Genomic DNA, 26001 nt, shown 5'->3' with positions numbered 1-26001 from the left:
CTTTGATGCCCTTGCTAATCAAGAACCTGTCGATCTCTGCCTTAAAAATATCCAATGACTTGGCCTGCTGTCTGTGGCAATGAACTCCACAGATTCACCACCCTCTGACTAAAGGCGTTTCTCCTCAACTCCATTCTTAAGGCACATCCTTTTATTCTTTAAAGGCCTGTCCCACTTACGCAACGTTTCTGGCGACTGCCGGCACCCATCATAGGTCGTTGCAGGTCGCCAAATATTTTCAGCATGTTGAAAATCCAACGGCGACCAGAACAAGGTACGACTCTTTGGGCGACTACTCATGACCATACAGGCTTCACCCCGCGACATGTTGCCATGGTGTCACCTGTTTGGTCATGAGGAGTCTCCTCAGCCGCCCAAAGAGTTGTAGCGTATTTCTGGTCGCCGCTGAATTTTCAACATGTTGAAAATTTTCAGCGACCTATGACGGATGCCGGCAGTCGCCGAAAAAGTCGCGTAAGTGGGACAGGCCCTTTAGGCATCACAGATACAGCTCGGACAGACCCTTCGGCCCACAGAGTCCACGCCGACCAGCGATCACCCCGTACATTCAAACTATCCTACATGCTAGAGATAATTTACAAATTTACTGAAACCAACCAACCTACAAACCTGCACGTATTTGGTTTAGGTTGGTGTTTAGAATGGAGGTTGTTAATGGAATCTTTCTCCAGAACATGGACACCATTCTTCTTCCTTTGTGACACATCTCTGAGCTCGGTTGTGTCATGAAGGGGATTTATGGTAGTCTATATTGGGTTGTAGGCACCAAGAGTAGATACTAGTCTGTGAGATGGTTTGTGCTGATTAAATGTATTTAATAATAATAATAATGGATGGGATTTATATAGCGCCTTTCTAGAATACTCAAGGCGCTTTACATCGCATTATTCATACATTCCTCAGTCACACTCGGTGGTGGTGAGCTACTTCTGTAGCCACAGCTGCCCTGGGGCAGACTGACGGAAGCGTGGCTGCTAATCTGCGCCTACGGCCCCTCCGACCACCACCAATCACTCACACACATTCACACACAGGCAAAGGTGGGTGAAGTGTCTTGCCCAAGGACACAACGACAGTATGCACTCCAAGCGGGATTCGAACCGGCTACCTTCTGGTCGCCAGCCGAACACTTAGCCCATTGTGCCATCTGTTGAGATAAGAGATAAGGCATGGGTGATGATTGTGTGACCTTTGCAAAAGGGTTTCTTATGGTTATAGAAAACTGAGAAATTAACTCTGTTTTGATAATCTTTCATTTGTTGTGTGGAATGTTATTAGTGAAGAGGCCTTACATTCCTTTCCTCCAGAGATAGAAGGGGGAGGTTGTAATATAGAATGAAATTAGACCCGAGCTTGGGAAGAAGCAATTAAGTGTGACAATTAATGGCCTTTATGTGCTTGGAGTTGTGAATTGTGTGATTAGAAATAACTTAAGTCTTTACCACTTTGTAAGAATGGGACAAAACATATTTAATCTTTGTAATCCATAAGTAACTGTATTTTAACTATGTAGTTGTAAGGAAATTAATTGTGAAGTGTATTGTGTTTTAAGTATTAGACTTTGTTTAAATCTGAAGTTTTAGAAATAACTTTCTTTTCCAAAAGTGAAAATATGTTTTGTGTGTATGTGTTGTGTGATTGCTGTATGATGTGTATATTCTGAGAAGTGTTCTCTGAGAAATAGTTTTATATCTGTGGTTTTACTTTATTGAAATAAAATGATTTTGAACAAAGAGGTTGAAGAAACCACAGAGGGGAAGAAGGTTGTAAAGGGGCCGGAAAAGGGAAAATCATGTGACTATACATATTGTCAATCAATGGAAAGGAATTAGTTGATTGGTTAATGCAAATAAGTTAAATGCATTGTAAACCATAATGATTGGTTAATAGTTTGCTACTCCTTTTGTATCATCCTTGTCTATTACCTATATAATGTGTAACATTTATATCAAAGTCAGTAGTTCTTTTGACCTGCTCCAGAGTTTCTAACTCTGTGTTTGAAGGTTTAAAGAATTATCCAGCGCTGTCAGAATAAAGAATTGATTTTAGCAGCAATGGTTTGAATCAAGTTTTCGTGAATTGGACTGGCAAAAAGAATTCAGTTTAACACATCTATCCAAACCTTTCATTACCAGTACGTTGCAATGAGATGCCAACCTGATGAATGGCCTCTGCACTCTATCCTGCACAACAGCCTTCGTTCTGCAGTGTGACGGTCATGTGAATCCAGGTAAAGCCTCCCCACTGACCTAGAACATTGCAGCAGCATGCCCCTGATCTTACCTTCTACTCTATGGCTGATGAAGACCATCATCTTACATCAACTATCCAGACAGACCTTGCTGGGGAATAGCAAGGGTGGGTGGGACAATAGGCAGGGCACTAGCCACAGCCGCCAGGAGCACGGTGCAGTCAACGTTCACCTCTTCACATGGGACTCACTGGCGTTAGAGCATTTAGAAACACAGCATCTTCTCCAATGTAATAAAAAGGAACTGTAGATGCGGCTTTACACCAACGATAGAAACAAAGTGCTGGAGTAACTCTGCGGGTCCAGCAGCCTCTGAGAACATGGATAGGTGACGTTTTAGGTCGGGGTCTGAAAAAGGGTCCAGACTCAAAATGTCACTATCTGTGTTCTCCAGAGATGCTGCCTGAGCCGCTGAGTTACTCCAGCACTCTGTGAAACGTCACCTATCCATGTTCTCCAGAGATGCTGCCTGAGTCTGAAGAAGGGTTTCGGCCCGAAACATTGCCTATTTCCTTTGTTCCACAGATGCTGCTGCACCCGCTGAGTTTCTCCAGCATTTTTGTCTACCTTCGATTTTCCAGCATCTGCAGTTCCTTCTTAAACAACATGCTGCCTGACCCGCTGAGTTACTCCAGCACTCTGTGAAACATCACCTATCCATGTTCTCCAGAGAGCTGCCTGACCCGCTGAGTTACTCCAGCACTCTGTGAAACGTCACCTATCCATGTTCTCCACAGATGCTGCCTGAGCCGCTGAGTTACTCCAGCACTCTGTGACTATTTCCACTATCTTCTCTGTTCAGGGCCACTCACATTGCAGAAGCTTGTTGACTTGATAAATTAACTCTATTCCTTTCTGTGGACATTTCCAGTATTTTCTGATGAATGCCCCGAGTTTAGTTTAAGTATCTCTACTAGACTACTGGCTCCTGGCAACTGACCTGAACACATTTGTCATTTAGTCTTCATACAGATTTTGCGCTGGTGCAGTGGTAGAGTTGCTGCCTTACAGCGCCACAGACTGGGTTTAATCCTGACTACGGGTGCTGTCTCTACACAGTTTATACATTTTCCCTGTGACCTCGTGGGTTTTCTCTGGGTGCTCCGGTTTCCTCCCACACTCCAAAAACGTGCAGGTTTCAAACAGTCTGAAGAAGGGTTCCAACCCGAAACGTTGCCTATTTCCTTCACTCCACAGATGCTGCCTCACCCGCTGAGTTTCTCCAGCATTTTTGTCTACCTAGCAAGATAAATCAGTTGGCATTCAAAGAAGGGAAGCACTTACCTTATTCATTAAGGAGATAGTTTTAACATGAATATTTTGTGCATCACTGTTCAAGTCCACACGGAAAGATGTCGCAGGTTGAAAAACAACGTCGTCATGTTGGCATGGTACTGTCTCTTCATCCAGAGGGAAGGCGTGTTGGTCTTGTTCCAGCCCAATCACAGAGAACGATGTCTGCCAGTTTTTGGGATCGTACCAGCTGTAGTGATCGGGGTCTTTAAATGTCACCTCCTCACCTGTGGATGAAGAGAATGGGGCATTTGGAGCACTTCACAATTCAGCCCTTTACTCAACCTTTAATAGCGGCTAGGTGGCGCAGCGGTAGAGTTGCTGCCTCACAATGCCAGGGACCAGGCGTGTGCCATCCTGTCTGTATGGTGTTTGTACCTTCTCCCCGTGGCCACGTGGTTTTTCTCCAGGAGCTCTGGCTTCCTCCCACACTACAAAGACGTGCAGGTTTGTAGTTTAATTGGTTTTGGTAAAAGTCCCTAGTGTATGTAGGATAGTGTTAATGTACAGGGTGATCGCTGGTCGGCGCGGGCTCAGTGGGCCGAAGGACCTGTTTCTGCACTGTATCTCTAAACTAAACCTCTTTACTGTTGTATCATAATCATACTTTATTAGCCAAGTATGTTTTGCAACATACGAGGAATTTGATTTGCCGTTCAGTCATACCAATAAAAAGCAACAGAACACACAAAATACATTTTAACATAAACATCCACCACAGTGACCCCTCCACATTCCTCACTGTGATGGAAGGCGGAAAAAAGTTCAATCTCTTCCCTTCTTTGTCGGGGGCCTCGAGTCTTCCGTTGACGGTTCCATAGCCGGCGGTCGAGCCGTCCGCATCGGTGAGGTCAAGCTCCCGCATCGGGGGGGGATCTCAGCTCCCCGCGCCAGGCAATCAGACCCTGGGTCACGGCTAGTCGAACCTTCTGCGACATTGGAGCTTCCCAACCCGAGACTGCGAGCTCCTCGATGTTGAAGTCCGCAGGCCGCAGTTGGAGCGTCGATCCCAGGCAAGGGATCGCAGGCTCCGATGGTAATTCCACGGCCCCCGCGGTGGGGCTCAAAGTCAGTCTCGAGCAAGGCCGCCAGCTCCATGATTCCGGAGATATGATCCGGAAAACAATCGCATCTCCGGCAAGGTAAGGGATTGAAAAAAAAAAGTTTCCCCCGATCCCCTCCCCCCTCCCACATAAATCAAACCAGAAAACATTAGCACAAACTTTTTAAAACACACTAAAAATAACAAAAGAGACAAAAAGACAGACAAACCGTTGACGAGGCTGCCATCTCTGACGGTCCCACATAGAGAACGTTGGGCTCATTCTAATAAGTAATTATTTCTAGAAAATTAAATAGTTGTGATTCGTGAATATGGAATTCATATTATACCCTCCAAATACCAGCACAGATAATATGTAGCGAAGAATCGAACCACATTTGCAATGTGCTCTAGTGGGATGTGTGTTCCCTGTTCACTACCACACCATGGGCACATCATTTCCATTCGAATAACAGCAGGATGATGAGGAGTGATCTTATAGAGCTGTTTCAAATCATGAGAGGAGTAGATTGGGCAGATGTACAGTCTCTTGCCCAGAGTAGGGGGAATCGAGGACCAGAGGACATAGGTTTAAAGTGAAGGGGAAAAGATTTAATAGGAATCTGAGGGGTAACTTTTTCACACAGAGGGTTGTGTGTGTATGGAACAAGCTGCCACACGAGGTAGGTACACAAAAAAGCTGGAGAAACTCAGCGGGTGCAGCAGCATCTATGGAGCGAAGGAAATAGGCAACGTTTCGGGCTGAAACCCTTCTTCAGACTGATGGGGGGTGGGGGGTGGGGGGCGGGGAGAAGAAAGGAAAAAGGAGGAGGAGCCCGAAAGCTGGGGGATGGGAGGAGACAGCCCGAGGGCTGAGGAAGGGGAGGAGACAACAAGGACTAACAAAATTGGGAGAATTCAATGTTCATGCCCGCAGGATGCAGACTCCCCAAGCGGAATATGAGGTGCTGTTCCTCCAATTTCCGGTGTTGCTCGCTCTGGCCATGGAGGAGACCCAGGACAGAGAGGTCGGATACGGAGTGGGAGGGGGAGTTGAAGTGCTGAGCCACCGGGAGGTCAGGTTGGTTATTGGGACGACAGATGGCACAATGGGCTAAGTGTTCGGCTGGCAACCGGAAGGTAGCCGGTTCGAATCCCGCTTGGAGTGCATACTGTCGTTGTGTCCTTGGGCAAGACACTTCACCCACCTTTGCCTGTGTGTGAATGTGTGTGAATGTGTGTGAGTGATTGGTGATGGTCGGAGGGGCCGTAGGCGCAGATTGGCAGCCACGCTTCCGTCAGTCTGCCCCAGGGCAGCTGTGGCTACAGAAGTAGCTTACCACCACCGAGTGTGACTGAGGAGTGAATGAATAATGCGATATAAAGCGTCTTGAGTATTAGAAAGGCGCTATATAAATCCCATCCATTATTATTATTATTGCGGACCAGAGGAGGAAGTTGAGGCTAGGACTATCCCAACATTTAAGAAACAGTTAGACGGGAACATGAATAGGACAGGTTTGGAGGGATATGGACCAAATGCTGGCAGTTGGAACTAGTTGGGACATGTTGGACAAAGTAGTAACATACTGTGTTGCTATTTTGCCAAACAACATGGTTTTAGAGAACAAATGTTGCACAATAGAAAGTATGTAGCAACATAGAACAGGACAGCACTCGAACAATGTCTGTGCCGAACATGATGCCAAGGGAAGCCCCTGTCCCACTTTCCCAAGTTACTCACAAATTCTCCCGAGTTTTCCCCTTGCTTCAAACTCGGAGAATGTCCGTAGCGAGTCCGTATGAGTCTGTAGCGAGTCCGTATATATTTTGTAGCAGCTCGTAATGCCAGCCGTAGGTACTCGGGGCATCAGGTAAGTCGGGACATTTTTTCAGCATGTTGAAAAATGTCCACAAGTAAAAAAAATAGCCCCGAATACCTAGGGCTGGCTATTACCGTAATTCTCCGAGTTTGAATCAAGGGGAAAACTCAGGATAATTCGTGAACAACTCGGGAAAGTGGGACAGGGGCATTAAGTGATGTCATCTGCCTGTACATCATCTCTATTCCTCTACACCCTACACTTCAAGACTTCAAGGTCAGTTTATTGTCACATGTACCAATTAAGGTACAGTGAAAGTTGTACCTATGTGCCGATCTAAAAACCTCTCAAACACCACTATCATATCTGCCTCCACCACCACCCCTGGCAATGTGTTCCAGGCCCCCACCACCCTCGGTGTATAAAAAAAACTTGCCCCGCACATCTCCATTAAACTTTCCCCCTTCACCTTATAGCGATGCCTCTAGTGTCATAAACCGTCCCCCTCTCAACGGATAGTTCTGTCCTCAAGTTGGACATTTCCACCCTGGGACAAAGGTTCTGACTGTCTACCCTATCTCTGCCTCATCCTTTTATTGACAGTGAGCCGTTGGGCACCCGGGTCTTGGGTAAATCTGCAAACAACCCCAGACCCTTCTGAGGGAGAGTTTACACACGTCCCAGTGGCAAGTATGAAGACGTTAGAATTGGAGGTTACAGGAGGAACTCAAAAAGCTGAATGAAGCAAAAAACTGGACCATGTTGATCTTAGGTGGGGTGGGGTCATGGACCGCAATCTTAAGTGTAACCTTATTCAAAGGCTGTACAATGGTATGTAAACCACTTCATATGAATACACAGTAGGAAATTCTCTTAAGATAGACACAAACTGCAGGAGTAACTCAGCGGGACAGGCAGCATATCTTGAGAGAAGGAATGGGTGATGTTTCGGGTCTTCAGACTGAGAGTCAGAGGAGAGGGAGATTCAGAGATAAGGAAGTATAAGGTGGGAAAACAAGTGCGGTCATGCTGGCGCAGCAGTAGAGTTGCTGCCTTACAGCGAATGCAGCCCTGGAGACACAGGTTCGATCCCGACCACGTGTGCTGTCTGTATGGAGTTTGTACGTTCTCCACGTGACCTGCGTGGGTTTTCTCCAAGATCTTCGGTTTCCTCCCACACTCCAAAGACGTACAGGTTTGTTGGTTAATTGGCTTGGAGTAAATGTAAAAATTGTCCCTAGTGTGTGAAGATAGTGTTAGTGTGCAACTATGCGGGGATCGCTGGTCGGCGCGGACTCAGTGGGCCGAAGGGCCTGTTTCTGTGCTGTATCTCTAAACTAAATGGTATCAAAGTATCAAAACAAAAGTATCAAAACAAAAGATGAAGCATACAAATTAGCCAGAAAAAGCAGCCTACCAGAGGACTGGGAGAAATTCAGAGTCCAGCAGAGGAGAACAAAGTGCTTAATTAGGAAAGGGAAAATAGATTATGAAAGAAAACTGGCAGGGAACATAAAAACTGACTGCAAAAGTTTTTATAGATATGTGAAGAGAAAAAGATTAGTTAAAACAAATGTAGGTCCCTTGCAGTCAGAAACAGGTGAATTGATCATGGGGAACAAAGTCATGGCAGACCAATTGAATAACTACTTTGGTTCTGTCTTCACTAAGGAAGACATAAATAATCTGCCGGAAATAGCAGGGAACCGGGGGTCAAATGAGATGGAGGAACTGAGTGAAATCCAGGTTAGTCGGGAATTGGTGTTAGGTAAATTGAATGGATTAAAGGCCGATAAATCCCCAGGGCCAGATAGGCTGCAATCCAGAGTACTTAAGGAAGTAGCCCCAGATATAGTGGATGCATTAGTGATAATTTTTCAAAACTCTTTAGATTCTGGAGTAGTTCCTGAGGATTGGAGGGTAGCTAATGTAACCCCACTTTTTAAAAAGGGAGGGAGAGAGAAAACGGGGAATTACAGACCAGTTAGTCTAACATCGGTAGTGGGAAAACTGCTAGAGTCAGTTATCAAAGATGGGATAGCAGCACATTTGGAAAGTGGTGAAATCATTGGACAAAGTCAGCATGGATTTATGAAAGGTAAATCATGTCTGATGAATCTTATAGAATTTTTCGAGGATGTAATTAGTAGAGTGGATAAGGGAGAACCAGTGGATGTGTTATATCTGGACTTTCAGAAGGCTTTCGACAAGGTCCCACATAAGAGATTAGTATACAAACTTAAAGCACACGGTATTGGGGGTTCAGTATTGATGTGGATAGAGAACTGGCTGGCAGACAGGAAGCAAAGAGTAGGAATAAACGGGTCCTTTTCACAATGGCAGGCAGTGACTAGTGGGGTACCGCAAGGCTCAGTGCTGGGACCCCAGCTATTTACAATATATATTAATGATTTGGACGAGGAAATTGAATGCAACATCTCCAAGTTTGCGGATGACACGAAGCTGGAGGGCAGTGTTAGCTGTGAGGAGGATGCTAGGAGACTGCAAGGTGACTTGGGTAGGCTGGGTGAGTGGGCAAATGCATGGCAGATGCAGTATAATGTGGATAAATGTGAGGTTATCCACTTTGGTGGCAAAAACAGGAAAGTAGACTATTATCTGAATGGTGGCCGATTAGGAAAAGGGGAGATGCAACGAGACCTGGGTGTCATGGTACACCAGCCATTGAAAGTAGGCATGCAGGTGCAGCAGGCAGTGAAGAAAGTGAATGGTATGTTAGCATTCATAGCAAAAGGATTTGAGTATAGGAGCAGGGAGGTTCTACTGCAGTTGTACAGGGTCTTGGTGAGACCACACCTGGAGTATTGCGTACAGTTTTGGTCTCCTAATCTGAGGAAAGACATTCTTGCCATAGAGGGAGTACAGAGAAGGTTCACCAGACCAATTCCTAGGATGTCAGGACGTTCATATGAAGAAAGATTGGATAGACTCGGCTTGTACACGCTAGAATTTAGAAGATTGAGGGGGGATCTTATAGAAACTTACAAAATTCTTAAGGGGTTGGACAGGCTAGATGCAGGAAGATTATTCCCGATGTTGGGGAAGTCCAGAACAAGGGGTCGCAGTTTAAGGATAAGGGGGAAATCTTTTAGGGCCGAGATGAGAAAAACATTTTTCACACAGAGAGTGGTGAATCTCTGGAATTCTCTGCCACAGAAGGTAGTTGAGGCCAGTTCATTGGATATATTTAAGAGGGAGTTAGATGTGGCCCTTGTGGCTAAAGGGATCAGGGGGTATGGAGAGAAGGCAGGTACAGGATACTGAGTTGGATGATCAGCCATGATCATATTGAATGGCGGTGCAGGCTCGAAGGGCCGAATGGCCTACTCCTGCACCTATTTTCTATGTTTCTATGTTAAACATCATAGGGGATAGAGATCAAGGAAAATGTTAGCTAGGAGGTGACAATGAAGCAACAGAGATAAGATTTTCCTCCCACATCACAAAGACGTACAGGATTGTAGGTTAATTGATTTCTGTCAATTGTAAATTGCCCCTTGTGTGTAGGATAGGACTAGTGTACGGGGGATCGCTGGTCGGTGCGGACTCGATGGGCTGAAAGGCCTGTTTCCACGCTGTATCTCTCAACTAAACGAAACCAAACTAAAGAAGATAGACACAAAATCTTCTTGCGTATGGCGGCACTGCCTAAAAAGTTGAAGGACGACTTTTTCTATTTGATCTTATTTGATTGTGCACGCCAGGTTGATGGCATTCGTCGAAACAGAGGTTGCAATCTCCCACCCCTGTTCAGAGATGAGGATTTGTAAAAGATCAAAAAGGTGACAACAAAACAAACAGAGATACCATGTACTCAGAGGGACAGTCATCTGACTGGTCAGAGAACTGGGAAGGGGGAGGGATGGAGAGAGGGGGAAAGCAAGGGTTACTTGAAGTTAGAGAAGTCAATATTCATACCGCTGGGGTGTAAGCTGCCCAAGCAATTCCTTTATGTCCTTGACAAAGGTGATAGCCATGGGAAGGGCTGGCTGAAAATGTGATCAATTTTAAAGAAATTAATATTTTTGACATTTTATTTCCTTCCTGAAGAGTGTTGACGAGTTCAGGGGTGGACACTTTGCCGAGTAATCAGACTGATGGCAAACTCTACAGGAGCTGGTGATGACAGAGAACTCCGACAATGTAGAGTGCAACAGTGAAAATTGTGTATGGCTCCATCTTAACCCAAGGTGTCAATTGGCATTGAAATATTATCCTCACATCGCCACGACCGAGATACAGTGAAAAGATTTTCCTTGTGTGCTATCCAGTCAAATCAAATAATACTGTATCAGTCTGAAACATAGAAAATAGGTGCAAGAGGAGGCCATTCGGCCCTTCGAGCCAGCACCGCCATTCATTGTGATCATGGCTGATCGTCCCCTATCAATAACCCGTGCCTGCCTTCTCCCCATATCCCTTGACTCCACTAGACCCTAGAGCTCTATCTAACTCTCTCCTAAATCCATCCAGTGACTTGGCCTCCACTGCCCTCTGTGGCAGGGAATTCCATAAATTCACAACTCTCTGGGTGAAATTTTTTTTCTCTCACCTCAGTCTTAAATGACCTCCCCTTTATTCTAAGACTGTGGCCCCTGGTTCTGGACTCGCCCAACATTGGGAACATTTTTCCTGCATCTAGCTAGTCCTGTCCTTTTATAATTTTATATGTCTCTATAAGATTTCCCCCTCATCCTTCTAAACTCCAAAGGTTCTTAGCTGGGAGAAGGTGTCCCAGCTTGTTTGAGAAGGGACCCTCTGAAGAAAGGCTCGACCTGAAACATCACCCATTCCTTCACTCCAGAAATGCTGCCTGTCCCGCTGAGTTACTCCAGCATTTTGTGTCTATCTTTTTGTACCTGAATACATGTACTAGTGCTAGTGTCCGGGGTGATCGCTGGTCGGTGGCGCAGCGGTAGAGTTGCTGCCTTACAGCGCCAGAGACCCGGGTTCCATCCTGACTGCGGGTGCTGTCTGTGTGGAGTTTGTCCGTTCTCCCTGTGAACTGTGTGGGTTTTCACCGGGTGCTCAGGCTTCCTGCGACAGTCCAAAAACGTACAGGTTTGCAAGTTCATTTGGCTTCGGATAGTGCTAGGGTACGGGGTGATCGCTGGTTGGTGCGAACTCAGTGGGCTGTAGGGCCTGTTTCTGCGCTGTACGTCTAAACTACACGAAAACTAATACTATCAAACCACGCACAAGTAGAACAGGCAGAGTGAAGAGAAAAATACTGTAACTGTTCCAGAGAGAAATGGATAATGTTTGCAATGGAAAATGGGGACAGTACCATCTATATGGAAGGAGCGTTCAGAAGCCTGATACCTGAGGGGAAGAAGCTGTTCCTGAGTCTGGTGGTACTGTACCTCCTGCTTGACAGGAGTGGGGAGAAGAGGGAATAACTAGAGTGATTATGCTGGCTGCTTTCCTGAGTAAAGTGTAGACAGAGAGAATCATCACTGAGAGAATGAGATACACAAAAGAAGCAAGATGATCAGTATGGGTCCTAAATTGGGGTCTTAAGCCTTGGAGCACAGGGCGGGGAGTCTTGGACAATCATTACTCAGGTTAAAAATGGAATGATAGCAAATGAAATGTACAATGGGGAGAGAGAATATTTTCAGTTGTCTTTCCCATGATATAAAAGAGTGCAGGTATCTCACTGTCCCTGCTTACAGTGGTACGGGTAATAGAGGGCTATAGATAGCCCAATGAAACTAAAGGTTTGCTGGGTTTGGTCAACTCTGTGCTGCATGTCTATGTTGGGTATAGGTAGGGAAATCAAATACCAAAGACAGGTGGTTTGGCTTCTCATCCAGGTAAGGTACCTGCTTCACTAAATAATACTGGAACCTGTGTACCGAATAGTACAGCTGCTCAACAGAAAATAACACTGGAACCTCTGTACTAAATAACACTGTACATATACATTGTAAATGTGGTCAGGTCAGGGGGAGTTCCCCCCGCCACGGTGGGGTACCATGTAATCCCGTGCTACCTGCTCCATGGTCAGATAGTCAGCGACTAAACCGTCTGTAGGGGGCGCTCCTCTGTGTGCAGCCATGTCAGCAGCGCGTCAGTTTTTCAACTTTTAATTTTTTTTTAGTATGTTTTAAAGTATGTATTTAATGTTTCTTTGTGTGTTTTGTGTGGGGGGTGGTGTGGGGGGGTGAGGGGGAAACCGTTTCGGTCGCCTCCTCCATGGAGAGGCGACTTTTTCCAGGTCACCTCCCCCGTGGCCTAACATCAAGGATCGGCGCGGCCTTTCCCGGAGACGCGCCCGGGGCTTCAGCGGCGGGCGCAGCGTGGACTCTCGGCGAGGAGCGGGTGAGCCCTCGCTGGGGCTCGCTGGAGGGGAGCGCTCCGTTTCGCTGGCCCGGGGCAGCCGGCAGCCTGAAGCCGCGGTCTGCAGAGCTCCAGCTGGTGCGGCGTCTACAGCCCGGGATCCCTCGTGGGGGACCCGGGGGAAGAAGAAGCCATCACTGCCGGCCCGCGGCCAACTTCTACCGCGGGCCCGGCATGGACTTACCATCACCCCTGGAGGGGAGCTTCGACCGCCGGCCCTGCAGTCTACGGTGCTTCTGGCTGCGGCGGGGACTTTAAATCTCGACCGCCGGCCTGCGGCCTACACCATCTTAAAGCCGCGGTCTCCGGTGAGGAAGAGCTGATCCTGGACTGACTCTGGACTCTGGTCCTGTACACGGGGGGGAAATGGAGGAGGACTGGCCAAATTTTTGTGCCTTCCACCACAGTGATGAATGCTGTGGTGGATGTTTGTGTTGCAGTTTTACTGTGTGTTCTTTATTATTGTACTGCTGCTGACAACCCAAATTTCCACCGACCCTGGTTGTGTGGCAATAAATTATATCTATCTATCTATCTATCTATCCCCTACCCGGTTTGCCGGGTGAGGAGGGGGCTGTGGACACCCAGCAGGTCCCAAAACAAGACCTGTCAAAGGGCGGATGAGTTTCTAGCGAGCCAACGACCATCCACACTTCAGTAGAAGTTGCGATCACTGTCGTACAAAGCATTGGAAGGAACGATGATAAAGCACACACGCACACCAAAATCCTAGACTTCCAGCGGTGGAAGTCATCAGGAACTGGAGGACAGAGATGTGTGGTGCGTCCGTCACTGTTCCCATCGGAAACCAGCACCACTGCGTCGCTAATGTTTTCAACGATGGTACAAGAACTGTTCCAGAGCCGCTGCCTGAAAAAAGCTCTGAGAATAGCTAAGGACAAACTGCACCCCCTCCACACACACACCTGGATCTCCTGCCATCAGGCAAGAGATACCGTAACATCAAAGCCCGGACTACCAGACTGCTAAACAGCTTCCTGCCACAGGCTGTGAGGCTGCTAAACAGTCACTCCTCCTGATTCTGCGGCTTTGCACTGACATTTTAATAACTCTGGCACTGGCCACTCAAATCAGCTGCCCTGGACATTTTAATGACTGTTTTTACTGTATTTTAATGTTGCTGTTTTACCTGCTTTTAACTATTTATACTGTTTCATCAGGGACTGGATTGTTTTTACTGTTATTATGTGTGAAATGTTTAAGTTTCATGTGCGATGCTCCGGTATTCCCTGGGAAACGTCTTCTCATTTTGCACTGTACAACTGTTGCTTTGCAAGATGACAATAAAGGTTGATTTGATTTGATTTGATGAATGAATGAATTTAAACTAAATTACACTGTACATCTTCAGTAAATGACACTGTACATCTACACTAAATAACAGTGTGTACATGAAACACAATACCTCTCTCACATCCCGGTGCTCTGCGCCCGTCACTTGCAGCGAGCTCAGCGCCGTGCCCGAGAATGAATTCACCATCAAGCGGCACATACTGTAGAGACATCAGGCCGAAGATTAGTCAGAATTCAGATTGATAAAGGTTTAAGTGAACTGTCATCATCTTGTCTTTATTCCTACTTTACTCAGCAAGCCACTATCACAGAGTAGGGCCCAGTATTTATCTTATGGGATTATGTTTTATTCTCTACAGTAATTGGGAGGAATTATTCCAACTTAGTCAGCACTGTAGAATAGGTTAGAAGATTTATTTCATTGTTGACTAGTATATTTCCCAAGTCACAGCCTTGAACCGCAGCACATCTGTGTAACCGTGACAGACACAAAATGCTGGAGTAACAGCGAGACCCGAAACGTTGCCTATTCCTTCGCTCCATAGATGCTGCCTCACCCGCTGAGTATCTCCAGCTATTTTGTCTACCTCGGACTATCCTTGATTGGACTTTGCTGGCTTTACCTTGCACTAAACGTTATTGCCTTGCCTATCTGTACATTGTAAATGGATCCATTGTAATCATGCTTTCATCAAGATTGTAATCATGTAATCATGTACTGTCTTTCCGCTGGCTGGTTAGCACGCAATAAAAGCTTTTCACTGTTGCTCGGTACACGAGACAATAAACTAAACTGAAACGCAACTTAACTGATTGATTGAACCCCATTTATATTGCTTGGATTTTACATTGAATTATATTATGTGCTTGTTTCCTTGGGTACTAAGTTCCCTTCTATCTTCAATGAGTTTGCTGCAGTGAAGATAGTTACAAAGTATTTAATTTGCCAGCCATCTCTTTTTAACCCACTATAATTTTTCCTGTAGAAACAAGGAACTGCAGATGCTGATTTACAAAAAAGGCACAAAGTCCTGGAGTAACTCAGCGGGTCAGGCAGCATCTCTGGAGAACATGAAGGAGAAGAGGAGGGAAGAGACTGCAGCCCTAAGACTTTTGCCTCCATCACAGTGAGGAGATGTTGGGTGGACTCACTGTGGTGGATGTTAATATGTGTTTATTGTTGTTTTTTATTGTATTGTATTATATGTATGACTGCTTAAATTTCGTTCAGACTTCGGTCTGGATGACAAATAAAAGGCTATCTATCTATCTATCTATCTATCTATCTATCTATCTATCTATCTATCTATCTATCTATCTATCTATCTATCTATCTATCTATCAATAGGTGACGTTTCACAGAGTGCTGGAGTAACTCAGCGGGTCAGGCAGCATCTGTGGAGAACATGGATAGGTGACGTTTCACACAGTGCTGGAGTAACTCAGCGGGTCAGGCAGCATCACTGGAGAAAGAACCGTGTACGGACAGGACGTTGAAGGACGAGAAGCTGAAGCCAAGATGCCGAACAAACACCACGCCGAAAGGACAAGACGCAGAACGGACATGACGTCTCTGGGGGCGGGATTTGTCCGAGACCTTGTCAGCGATTGGTCCAGACCACCGCATCCATCACATCACTGGCCGGGAGGGTGGAGGGAGCTTGAGCTTGCGTTTGTAAAATAGTGGCAATGACTCCAAGCTGCTGCGATTGACACAGAGGCTTTTCAACGTCATGTTTGTAATTGTTGTACCTTGTTACAATTAAAAATAGTTGAATAATAAAGTTGTTTGTGTATTCTAGCAGCAAATATAGATTTTTTAAAAGTGTTTCAGTGTTTCATACCTATTTATCTTTTCAGCTTCATATGCGTTCAGCGTCAGATTGTTTTTCGGCTTAAAATCTGACGGGGAACGAACATGACGTCAAAAGGTTTCTGTGGCAACCGCAGCAGTTTGGAGTCACTGCCTCCATTTTACAAACGCAAGCTGAAGCTCCGCCCTCCCTCTCGTCTCACCCCTCCCCACCCCCTCGGCCAGTGATGTGATGGACGCGGGGTCTGGACTAATTGCTGACAAGGTCTCGGACAAATCCCGTCCCCGGTAAACGTCATGTCCGTTCTGTGTCTTGTCCATTCGGCATCGTGTCCGTTCGGCTTCGTATCCTTTCGGCGTCGTGCCCATTCGGTATCTTGGCTTCCACTTCTTGGCTTCAGCTTCTCGTCCTTCGACGTCCTGTCCGGGTACCCTGGAGAACATGGATAGGTGACGTTTCAGGTTGACATGGACAGGAAACTTCACCTATCCATGTTCTCCACAAGATGCTGCCTGACCCGCTGAGTTACCGGATGTCAACAAAATAGAGAGAGTACAGAGGAGATTTACTAGAATGTTGCCTGGGTTTCAGCAACTAAGTTACAGAGAAAGGTTGAATAAGTTAGGTCTTTATTCTTTGGAGCGCAGAAGGTTAAGGGGGGACTTGATAGAGGTCTTTAAAATGTTGAGAGGGATAGACAGAGTTGACGTGGATAAGCTTTTCCCACTGAGAGTAGGGAAGATTCAAACAAGAGGACATGACTTGAGAATTAAGGGACGGAAGTTTAGGGGTAACATGAGGGGGAACTTCTTTACTCAGAGAGTGGTAGCTGTGTGGAATGAGCTTCCAGTGGAAGTGGTGGAGGCAGGTTCGATTTTATCATTTAAAACTAAATTGGATAGGTATACGGATGGGAAAGGAATGGAGGGTTATGGTCTGAGTGCAGGTAGATGGGACTAGGGGAGAATACGTGTTCGGCACGGACTAGAAGGGCCGAGATGGCCTGTTTCCGTGCTGTAATTGTTATATGGTTATATGGTTACTCCAGCACTCTGTGTCTATAGGTTTTACTGAGAAACTCTTTTTTTCACAACTCTCTTAATTTTTACAGCGGTTCAGAAGGTCTTAATTTTTTTTTTTTTATTTCACGTTAACTTAGTTAGATTCTCCCTCTTGACTATGTATTGGTTATTTGCTGCAGTTCGCTGAAGCATTCTCAGCATTTAGGATTAATTCACCAACCTATTTATTTGGGACAAACGTGGGCAAGCCAAGTTGAAAAACAGTAAGAAATCACAATTTACTTTGTTCAATGTTTGATCTTTATCAGGCTGATCTTCCAGAGCCCATCTCAGTTGATGTGTAAGAAGAAACTGTAGATTCTGGTGTAAACCGAAGTTGACATAAAATGCTGGAGTAACTCGGCGGGACAGGCAGCATTTCTGGAGAGAAGGAATGCATGATGTTTCGGGTCAAAGCTTTTCTTCAGACCCATTCCTTCTCTCCAGTGATGGTGCCTGTCCTGCTGAATTACTCCACCATTTTGTGTCTTTCTTTGTTGTAAACAGGCATCTGCAGTTCCTTCCTACTTACTCTCACCTAGTCCCATCTACCTGCACTCAGACCATAACCCTCCATTCCTTTCCCGTCCATATAACTATCCAATTTATTTTTAAATGATAAAATCGAACCTGCCTCCACCACTTCCACTGGAAGCTCATTCCACACAGCTACCACTCTCTGAGTAAAGAAGTTCCCCCTCATGTTACCCCTAAACTTCTGTCCCTTAATTCTCAAGTCATGTCCTCTTGTTTGAATCTTCCCCACTCTCAGTGGGAAAAGCTTATCCACATCAACTCTGTCTATCCCTCTCATCATTTTAAAGACCTCTATCAAGTCCCCCCTTAACCTTCTGCGCTCCAAAGAATAAAGACCTAACTTGTTCAACCTTTCTCTGTAACTTAGTTGCTGAAACCCAGGCAACATTCTAGTAAATCTCCTCTGTACTCTCTCTATTTTGTTGACATCCTTCCTATAATTAGCTGTGTGGAATGAGCTTCCAGTGAAGGTGGTGGAGGCAGGTTCGTTTTTATCATTTAAAAATAAATTGGATAGTTATATGGATGGGAAAGGAATGGAGGGTTATGGTCTGAGCGCAGGTATATGGGACTAGGGGAGATTATGTGTTCGGCACGGACTAGAAGGGTCGAGATGGCCTGTTTCCGTGCTGTAATTGTTATATGGTTATTATATGGTTAATTAGGCGACCAAAATTGTACACCATACTCCAGAATTGGCCTCACCAATGCCTTGTACAATTTTAACATTACATCCCAACTTCGATACTCGATGCTCTGATTTATAAAGGCCAGCACACCAAAAGCTTTCTTTACCACCCTATCTACATGAGATTCCACTTTCAGGGAACTGTGCACAGTTATTCCTAGATCCCTCTGTTCAACTGCATTCCTCAATTAACTACCATTTACCATGTACGTCCTATTTTGATTTGTCCTGCCAAGATGTAGCACCTCACACTTATCAGCATTAAACTCCATCTGCCATCTTTCAGCCCACTCTTCCAGCTGGCCTAAATCTCTCTGTAGACTTTGAAAATCTACTTCATTATCCACAACACCACCTTTCTTAGGTCCTTCATTATTTAAAAGGGTTTCCATATCAGTTTTGTTTTGTATATTATCATGATACAGTGAAAGGTTTTTGTTACATGCTATCAAGTTAGCTGAAAGACAATACATGATTACAATTGAGCCATTTACAGTGTATTTATACATGATAAGGGAATAACGTTCAGTGCATGGTAAAGCCAGCAAAGTCTGATCAAGAATAGTCCGGGGGTCACCAGTGAGGTAGATAGTAGTTCAGGACTGCTTCTGGTTGTGGTAGGATGGTTCAGTTGCCTGAGAACAGCTGGGAAGAAACTGTCCCTGAATCTGGAGGTGTGTGTTTTCACACTTCTATACCTTTTGCCTGATGGGAGAGGGAAGAAGAGGGAGTGGCCCAGGGTGCGACTGGTCCTTGATTATGTTGCTGGCCTTGCCGAGGCTGCGTGAGGTATAAATGGAGTCAATAGAAGGGAGGTTGGTTTGTGTGATGGTCTGGGCTGCATCTACAATTCGATGCAATTTCTTGCGGTCTTGGATGGAGCTGTTCCCAAACCAAGCGGTGATGCGTCCTGATAAAATACTTTCAATGATGCAAATGTAGACGTTATCTGTACAGATCTACAACTTCAGTGCACAGGTACAAGGTTAAATATCATCATCTACACAACACACACCTTTGAGACACCACTGTTGATTCATTGCTAAACATGTTTTTAATTCAGGCTGTCCCTTTGTTAAGCCATCTTACACAAACACTGGCCTTTTCTTACCATTTCCATCACATCAATAGGTGTTTGCACAAACACTGACAACTCCTGCAAAGAAAATGTTACGTGTAAGTTTGTATGATGGTGTTTGAATATAAAATTAAAAGATAAACAAGATGATTATATTCTCACGTACCTGATCTTTAGAAAACAAGATTCGGTTATTTTTACAAGGAAGTTTCCCTTTGTCCCAGTTTGAGGCATTGTTGAAATTGGTGTCAGGAAGCCACTCTCTGCGTAAGCCGCCTGCAACATCTTTGACAGGAATGTTAGCAGCAAGTTGTAAACAGCCACAGAAACTAAGATTCACTTACCCATTAACCTATAAAAGGTCGCACAGTGCTGGAGCAATGCAGAGGGACAGGCAGCATCTCTGGAGAACATGGATAGGTGATGTTACGGGTCGGACCCCTTCTTCAGACTGATTGTAGTGTGGGGCACAGAGTAAAGCATGGCAAGTTATAGGTGGATAGACGTAAAATGCTGGAGTAACTCAGCGGGACAAGCAGCACCTCGGGAGAGAAAGAATGGGTGACATTTCAGCAGGGCCGGCCTGAGGAGGTGCGGGGCCCAATTGGGAACAATTTTGGTGAGCCCCAGGTTCCCAGCCAAGGTCTGTAGAATCATAGAAATACAAATAAAGTCTATTATAGACGTTATATCTCTATGGTAGAATGGAAAGTAATCAAAATGTGCGTTTAAAAAGTGCCTGTGAGTTAATGGACCAAACAGATCTAAGCTACATTTTTTAATATCAAATTGCATACATGTAAGCCTACAAGTAACAAACAAAATGTGTAGATCACCTCTGAAAAGTAGATAGTTACAATACCACTTGTTTTAGTGACTGTGAAATGAAAAAAAATTAATTAACTAGATCCTGGAAAACCAATAACTATTGGCCAAAAACCAGTCATAGAAACATGGAAACATAGAAAATAGGTGCAGGAGGAGGCCATTCGGCCCTTCGAGCCAGCACCGCCATTCATTGTGATCATGGCTGATCGTCCCCAATCAATAACTCGTGCATGCCTTCTCCCCATATCCCTTGACTCCACTAGCCCCTAGAGCTCTATCTAACTCTCTCTTAAATCCATCCAGTGACTTGGCCTCCACTGCCCTCTGCGGCAGGGAATTCCATAAATTCACAACTCTCTGGGTGAAAAAGTTTTTTCTCACTTCAGTCTGAAATGGCCTCCTCTTTATTCTTAGACTGTGGCCCCTGGTTCTGGACTCGCCCAACATTGGGAGCATATTTCCTGCATCTAGCTTGTCCAGTCTTTTTATAAATGTATATGTTTCTATAAGATTCCCCCTCATCCTTCTAAACTCCAGTTAGTCTAGTCTTTTCAATCTTTCCTCATATGACAGTCCCGCCATCCCAGGGATCAATCTTGTGAACCTACGCTGCACTGCCTCAATCACAAGGATGGCCTTCCTCAAATTAGGAGACCAAAATTGTACGCAATACTCCAGATGTGATCTTATCAGAACCCTATACAAATGCAGAAGAACCTCTTTACTCCTATACTGAAATCCTCTTGTTATGAAGGCCAACATTCCATTAGCTTTCTTCACTGCCTGCTGTACCTGCACGCCAACTTTCAGTGACTGGTGTACAAGGACACCCAGGTCTCGCTGCACCTCCCCCTTACCTAACCTAACCCCATTGAGATAATAATCTGCCCCCTTGTTTTTGCCGCCAAAGTGGATAACCTCACATTTATCTATATTATACTGCATCTGCCACGCATCTGCCCACTCACTCAACCTGTCCAGGTCACCCTGCAACCTCCTAACATCCTCTTCACAGTTCACACTGCCACCCAGCTTTGTGTCAGCCGCAAACTTGCTAGTGTTGCTCCTAATTCCCTCTTCCAAATCATTAATATATATGGTAAACAGTTGCGGCCCCAACACCGAGCCTTGCGGCACTCCACTCGCCACTGCCTGCCATTCTGAAAAGGACCCGTTCACTCCTACTCTTTGCTTCTGGTCTGCCAACCAATTTTCTATCCATGACAACACCCTACCCCCAATACCATGTGCTCTAATTTTAGTCACCAGTCTCCCGTGCGGGACCTTATCAAAGGCTTTCTGAAAGTCTAGATACACTACATCCACTGGCACCCCTTCATCTATTTTACTTGTCACATCCTCAATAAATTCCAGAAGATTAGTCAAGCATGATTTCCCTTTCATAAATCCATGTTGACTTGGACTAATCCTTTTACTGCTATCCAAATGCCCCATTATTACCTCTTTAATAATTGACTCCAGCATCTTTCCCACCACCGAAGTCAGGCTAACTGGTCTGTAATTCCCCGTTTTCTCTCTCGCTCCTTTCTTGAAAAGTGGGATAACATTAGCTATCCTCCAATCCACAGGAACTGATCCTGAATCTATTGAACATTGGAAAATGATCACCAATGCATCCACTATTTCTAGAGCCACCTCCCTGAGGACCCTGGGATGCAGACCATCAGGTCCAGGGGATTTATCATCCTTCAGTCCCATCACTCTACCCAATACTATTTCTTGCCTAATGAAAATTTCTTTCAGTTCCTCTACCCCCTTAGATCCTCTGTCCTCCAGTACATCTGGGAGATTGTTTGTGTCTTCCTTAGTGAAGACAGATCCGAAGTACCTATTCAACTCTTCTGCCATTTCCTTGTTGCCCATAATAATTTCACCCGTGTCTGCCTTCAAGGGACCCACATTTGACTTTGCTACTCTTTTTCCCTTAACATATCTAAAGAAGCTTTTACTGTCCTTCTTTATATTCCTGGCCAGCTTCCCATCGTACTTCATCTTTTCAGCCCATATTGCCCGTTTTGTTTCCTTCTGTTGTCCTATGAAAGTTTCCCAATCCTCTGGCTTCCGGCTACTCTTTGCTGTGTTATACATCTTTTCTTTTAGTTTTATTCTATCTCTAACTTCTCTTGTCAGCCACGGTTGACTCCTTAGAATCTTTCTTCCTTTTTGAAGTTAATGAATGACCCTGCGTCTCCCGGATTATGCCCAGAAATTCCTGCCATTGCAGTTCCACCGTCATTCCTGCTAGGATCCCTTTCCAGTCTACCTTGGCCAGCTCCTCTCTCATGCCTTCATAATCCCCGTTGTTCAACTGCATCACTCTAAACCTGTCCTATCCATGTGCCTGTCCAACTGTTTCTTAAACGATGGGATTGTCCCAGCCTCAACTACCTCCTCTGGCAGCTTGTTCCATACACGCACCACACACTGTGTGAAAAAGTTACCCCTCGGATTCCTATTAAATCTTTTCCCATTCACCTTGAACCTATGTCCTCTGGTCCTCAATTCTCCCATTCTGGGCAAGAGAATTTGTGCATCTACCCGATCTATTCCTCTCATGATTTTGTACACCTCTATAAGATCTCCCCTCATCCTCCTACGCTCCATGGAATAGAGACCCAGACTACTCAACCTCTCCCTATAGCTCACACCCTCGAGACCTGGTAACATCTTTGTAAATCTTCTCTGAACCCTTTCAAGCTTGACAATATCTTTCCTATAACATGGTGCCCAGAACTGAACACAATATTCTAAATGCGGTCTCACCAACGTCTTATACAACTGCAACATGATCTCCCAACTTCTATACTCAATACTCTGACTGATGAAGGCCAAAGTGCCAAAAGCCTTTTTGACCACTTTATCTACCTGCGACTCGACCTTCATGGAACCATGCACCTGTACTCCTCGATCCCTCTGCTCTACAACACTACCCAGAGGCCTACCATTCGCTGGGTAGGTCCTGCCCTTGTTCCAAAATGCAACACCTCACACTTCTCTGTATTAAATTCCATCAACCATTCCTCCGCCCACCTGGCCAATCGATCCAGATCCTGCTGCAATCTTTCACAACCATCTTCACTATCTGCAAAACCACTAACTTTTGTATCATCAGCAAACTTGCTAATCTTGCCCTGTATGTTCTCATCCAAATCATTGATGTAGATGACTAACAGTAACGGGCCCACATCGAACCCTGAGGCACACCACTAGTCACAGGCCTCCAGTCCGAGAAGCAACCTTCCACCATCACCCTCTGCTTCCTTCCATGAAACCAATTTACTATCCATTCAGCTATCTCTCCTTGGATCCCATGCGATCTAACCTTCCAGAACAGCCTATCATGTGGAACCTTGTCGAATGCTTTACAAAAACTCCATGTACACAACATCTACAGTTCTGCCCTCATCGATCTTTTTGGTCACTTCTTATACAACTGCAACATGACCTCCCAACGTCTATACTCAATACTCTGACTGAAGGCCAAAGTGAATTTGTGTGCAGAATAGAATTTAGTAGTGAAGCTAATGAAGTCAATAGACAATAGACAATAGGTGCAGGAGTAGGCCATTCAGCCCTTCGTGCCAGCACTGCCATTCACTGTGATCATGGCTGATCATCCACAATCAGTACCCCGTTCCTGCCTTCCACCATATCTTTAAGAGCTCCATCTAACTCTTTCTTGAAAGCATCCAGGGAATTGGCCTCCACTGCCATCTGAGGCAGAGAATTCCACAGATTCACAACTCTCTGGGTGAAAAAGCTTTTCCTCATCTCCGTTCTAAATGGCCTCCCCCTTATTCTTAAACTGTGGCTCCTGGTTCTGGACTCTCCCAACATTGGGAACATATTTCCGACCTCTAGCGTGTCCAATCCCTTAATAATCTTATATGCGTCAATAAGATCCCTTCTCATCCTTCTAAATTCCAGAGTATACAAGCCCAGCTGCTCCATTCTATCAAAATATGACAGTCCTGTAATCCCAGGAATTAACCTTGTGAACCTACACTGCACTCCCTCAATAGCAAGAATGTCCTTCTTCAAATTTGGAGACGAAAACTACACACAATACTCCAGGTGTGGTCTCACTAGGGCCCTGTACAACTGCAGAAGGACCTCTTTGTTCCTATACTCAACTCCTCTTGTTATAAAAGCCAACATGCCATTCGCTTTCTTCACTGCCTGCTGTACCTGCATGCTTTCTGTCATTGACTGATGAACAAGGACCCCCCAGATCCCATTGAACTTCCCCCTTTCCAAACTTGACACCATTTTGATAATAATCTGCCTCCCTGTTTTTGCCACCAAAGTGGATAACCTCACATTAGTCCACATTAAACTGCATCTGCCATACATCTGACCATTCACCCAACCTGTCCAAGTCACCCTGCATCCTCATAGCATCCTCCTCACAGTTCACACGGCCACCCAGCTTTGTGTCATCTGCAAATTTGCTAATGTTACTTTGAATCCCTTCATCCAAATAATTGATGTATACTGTAAATAGCTGCGGTCCCAGCAGCGAGCCTTGCGGTACCCCACTAGTCACTGCATGTTAGCGAGTTCTGCATGGATGCAGGAGGTAGCACCGATGCAATCTCCACTCATTTCCACTTTCTACAGAGACTGTTCCCTCCGCAACTCAATGGTCAACTCGCCCCTTCCCATCCAAACCACCCCCTCCTCAGGTACTTTCCCCTCTCAGGTAAGGCAGAGGTTCACTTGCACCTCCTCCAACCACATCTACTGTATCCGCTGTTCCAGATGTGGACTCCTGTACATCGGCGAGACCAAGCGCAGCCTCGACGATCGTTTCGCTGAACACCTCCGCTCAGTCCGCTGATCTCCCAGTGGCTCAGAAGTTCAACTCCCCTTCCCATTCCCAATCTGACCTTTCTGTCCTGGGCCTCTTCCATTGTCAGAGTGAGACCTAGCGCAAATTGGAGGAACAGCACCTCATATTTCGCTTGGGTAGTTTACACCCCAGTGGTGTGAATATTGACTTCTCTAACTTCAAGTAGCCCTTGCTTTCCCTCTCTCTCTCTCCATCCCTCCCCTTCCCAGTTCTCCGGCCAGTCTTACTGTCTCCAACTACATTTTATCTCTGTTTGCTTTGTTGTTACCTTCTCCCAGCTAACAAGGATCTATTCTACATTTTTCTTGATTTGCATCACTCTTGATCTCTTACAAATCCTCATCTCTGTATCTCCCTCTCCACTGGTTCAATCTGAAGAAGGGTCTCGACTCGAAACATCACCCATTCCTTCTCTCCAGAGATGCTGCCTGTCCCGCTGATTTACTCCAGCATTTTGTATCTATCTTCGACGTAAACCAGCATCTGCAGTTCCTTCGTACACACACGTAGAACTGTGCTTATAATATTGGCAAGGGCTTTTTCATGCCTATAATGTCAGGCACAAAATAACATTAAAGTCCCATTGCTGATATTTCAAAAGAACTTTAAAGAGAATCCTATATTGCCAGGTTCCTACGATCAGCCCTCAAATACGAAGATGGACACAAAATACTGGAGTAACTCAGCGGGACAGGCAGGCAGCATCTCTGGAGAGAAGGAATGGGTGACGTTTTGGGGGCGAGACTCTTGTTCACATATGATGTTGGGATTGTGTACAAGGCACATAGAGACACAGAGCAGCCGTCCGCTATACGCCTGTGCAGTGGCACACCCACGTTTACTAATCAAAGGTGTATTTATTCCCCCCCCCCCCCCACTCCCCAATCCCTCTCATTTTCACACAATTCACATCCCCCCTGCCCTACCCTAATGCCACAACTTACGGCAGTACAGACTGAGGATGAACGCTGCTGTCAACATGTTGCTTGCTTCCAGCTCTCGTCTGCAGCTTACA

At 45.5% G+C, this 26001-nt stretch overlaps 1 protein-coding gene across 1 annotated transcript in view; it reads right to left on the bottom strand.

Moving 5' to 3' along the window:
• The window catches only part of amn (amnion associated transmembrane protein), a 31681-nt gene extending 5680 nt beyond the window's left edge, over nt 1–26001 (bottom strand). Inside the window, exons 1-5 of the mRNA XM_033027776.1 lie at nt 25931–26001; nt 19452–19570; nt 19319–19363; nt 14220–14307; nt 3557–3792 (exon numbers count right to left, since the gene is read on the bottom strand). Of these exons, the coding sequence (XP_032883667.1) occupies nt 3557–3792; nt 14220–14307; nt 19319–19363; nt 19452–19570; nt 25931–25967 (525 nt within the window). The 5' untranslated portion in view covers nt 25968–26001. The remainder of the gene's footprint in view (nt 1–3556; nt 3793–14219; nt 14308–19318; nt 19364–19451; nt 19571–25930) is intronic.

This window comes from Amblyraja radiata, chromosome 9 (genome assembly GCF_010909765.2).
Source record: "Amblyraja radiata isolate CabotCenter1 chromosome 9, sAmbRad1.1.pri, whole genome shotgun sequence".
In the NCBI taxonomy this organism is placed as follows: Eukaryota; Metazoa; Chordata; class Chondrichthyes; order Rajiformes; family Rajidae; genus Amblyraja; species Amblyraja radiata.
The sequence above is the reverse complement of the archived record's forward strand: the minus strand, read 5'-3'. Positions and strand labels throughout refer to the sequence as shown.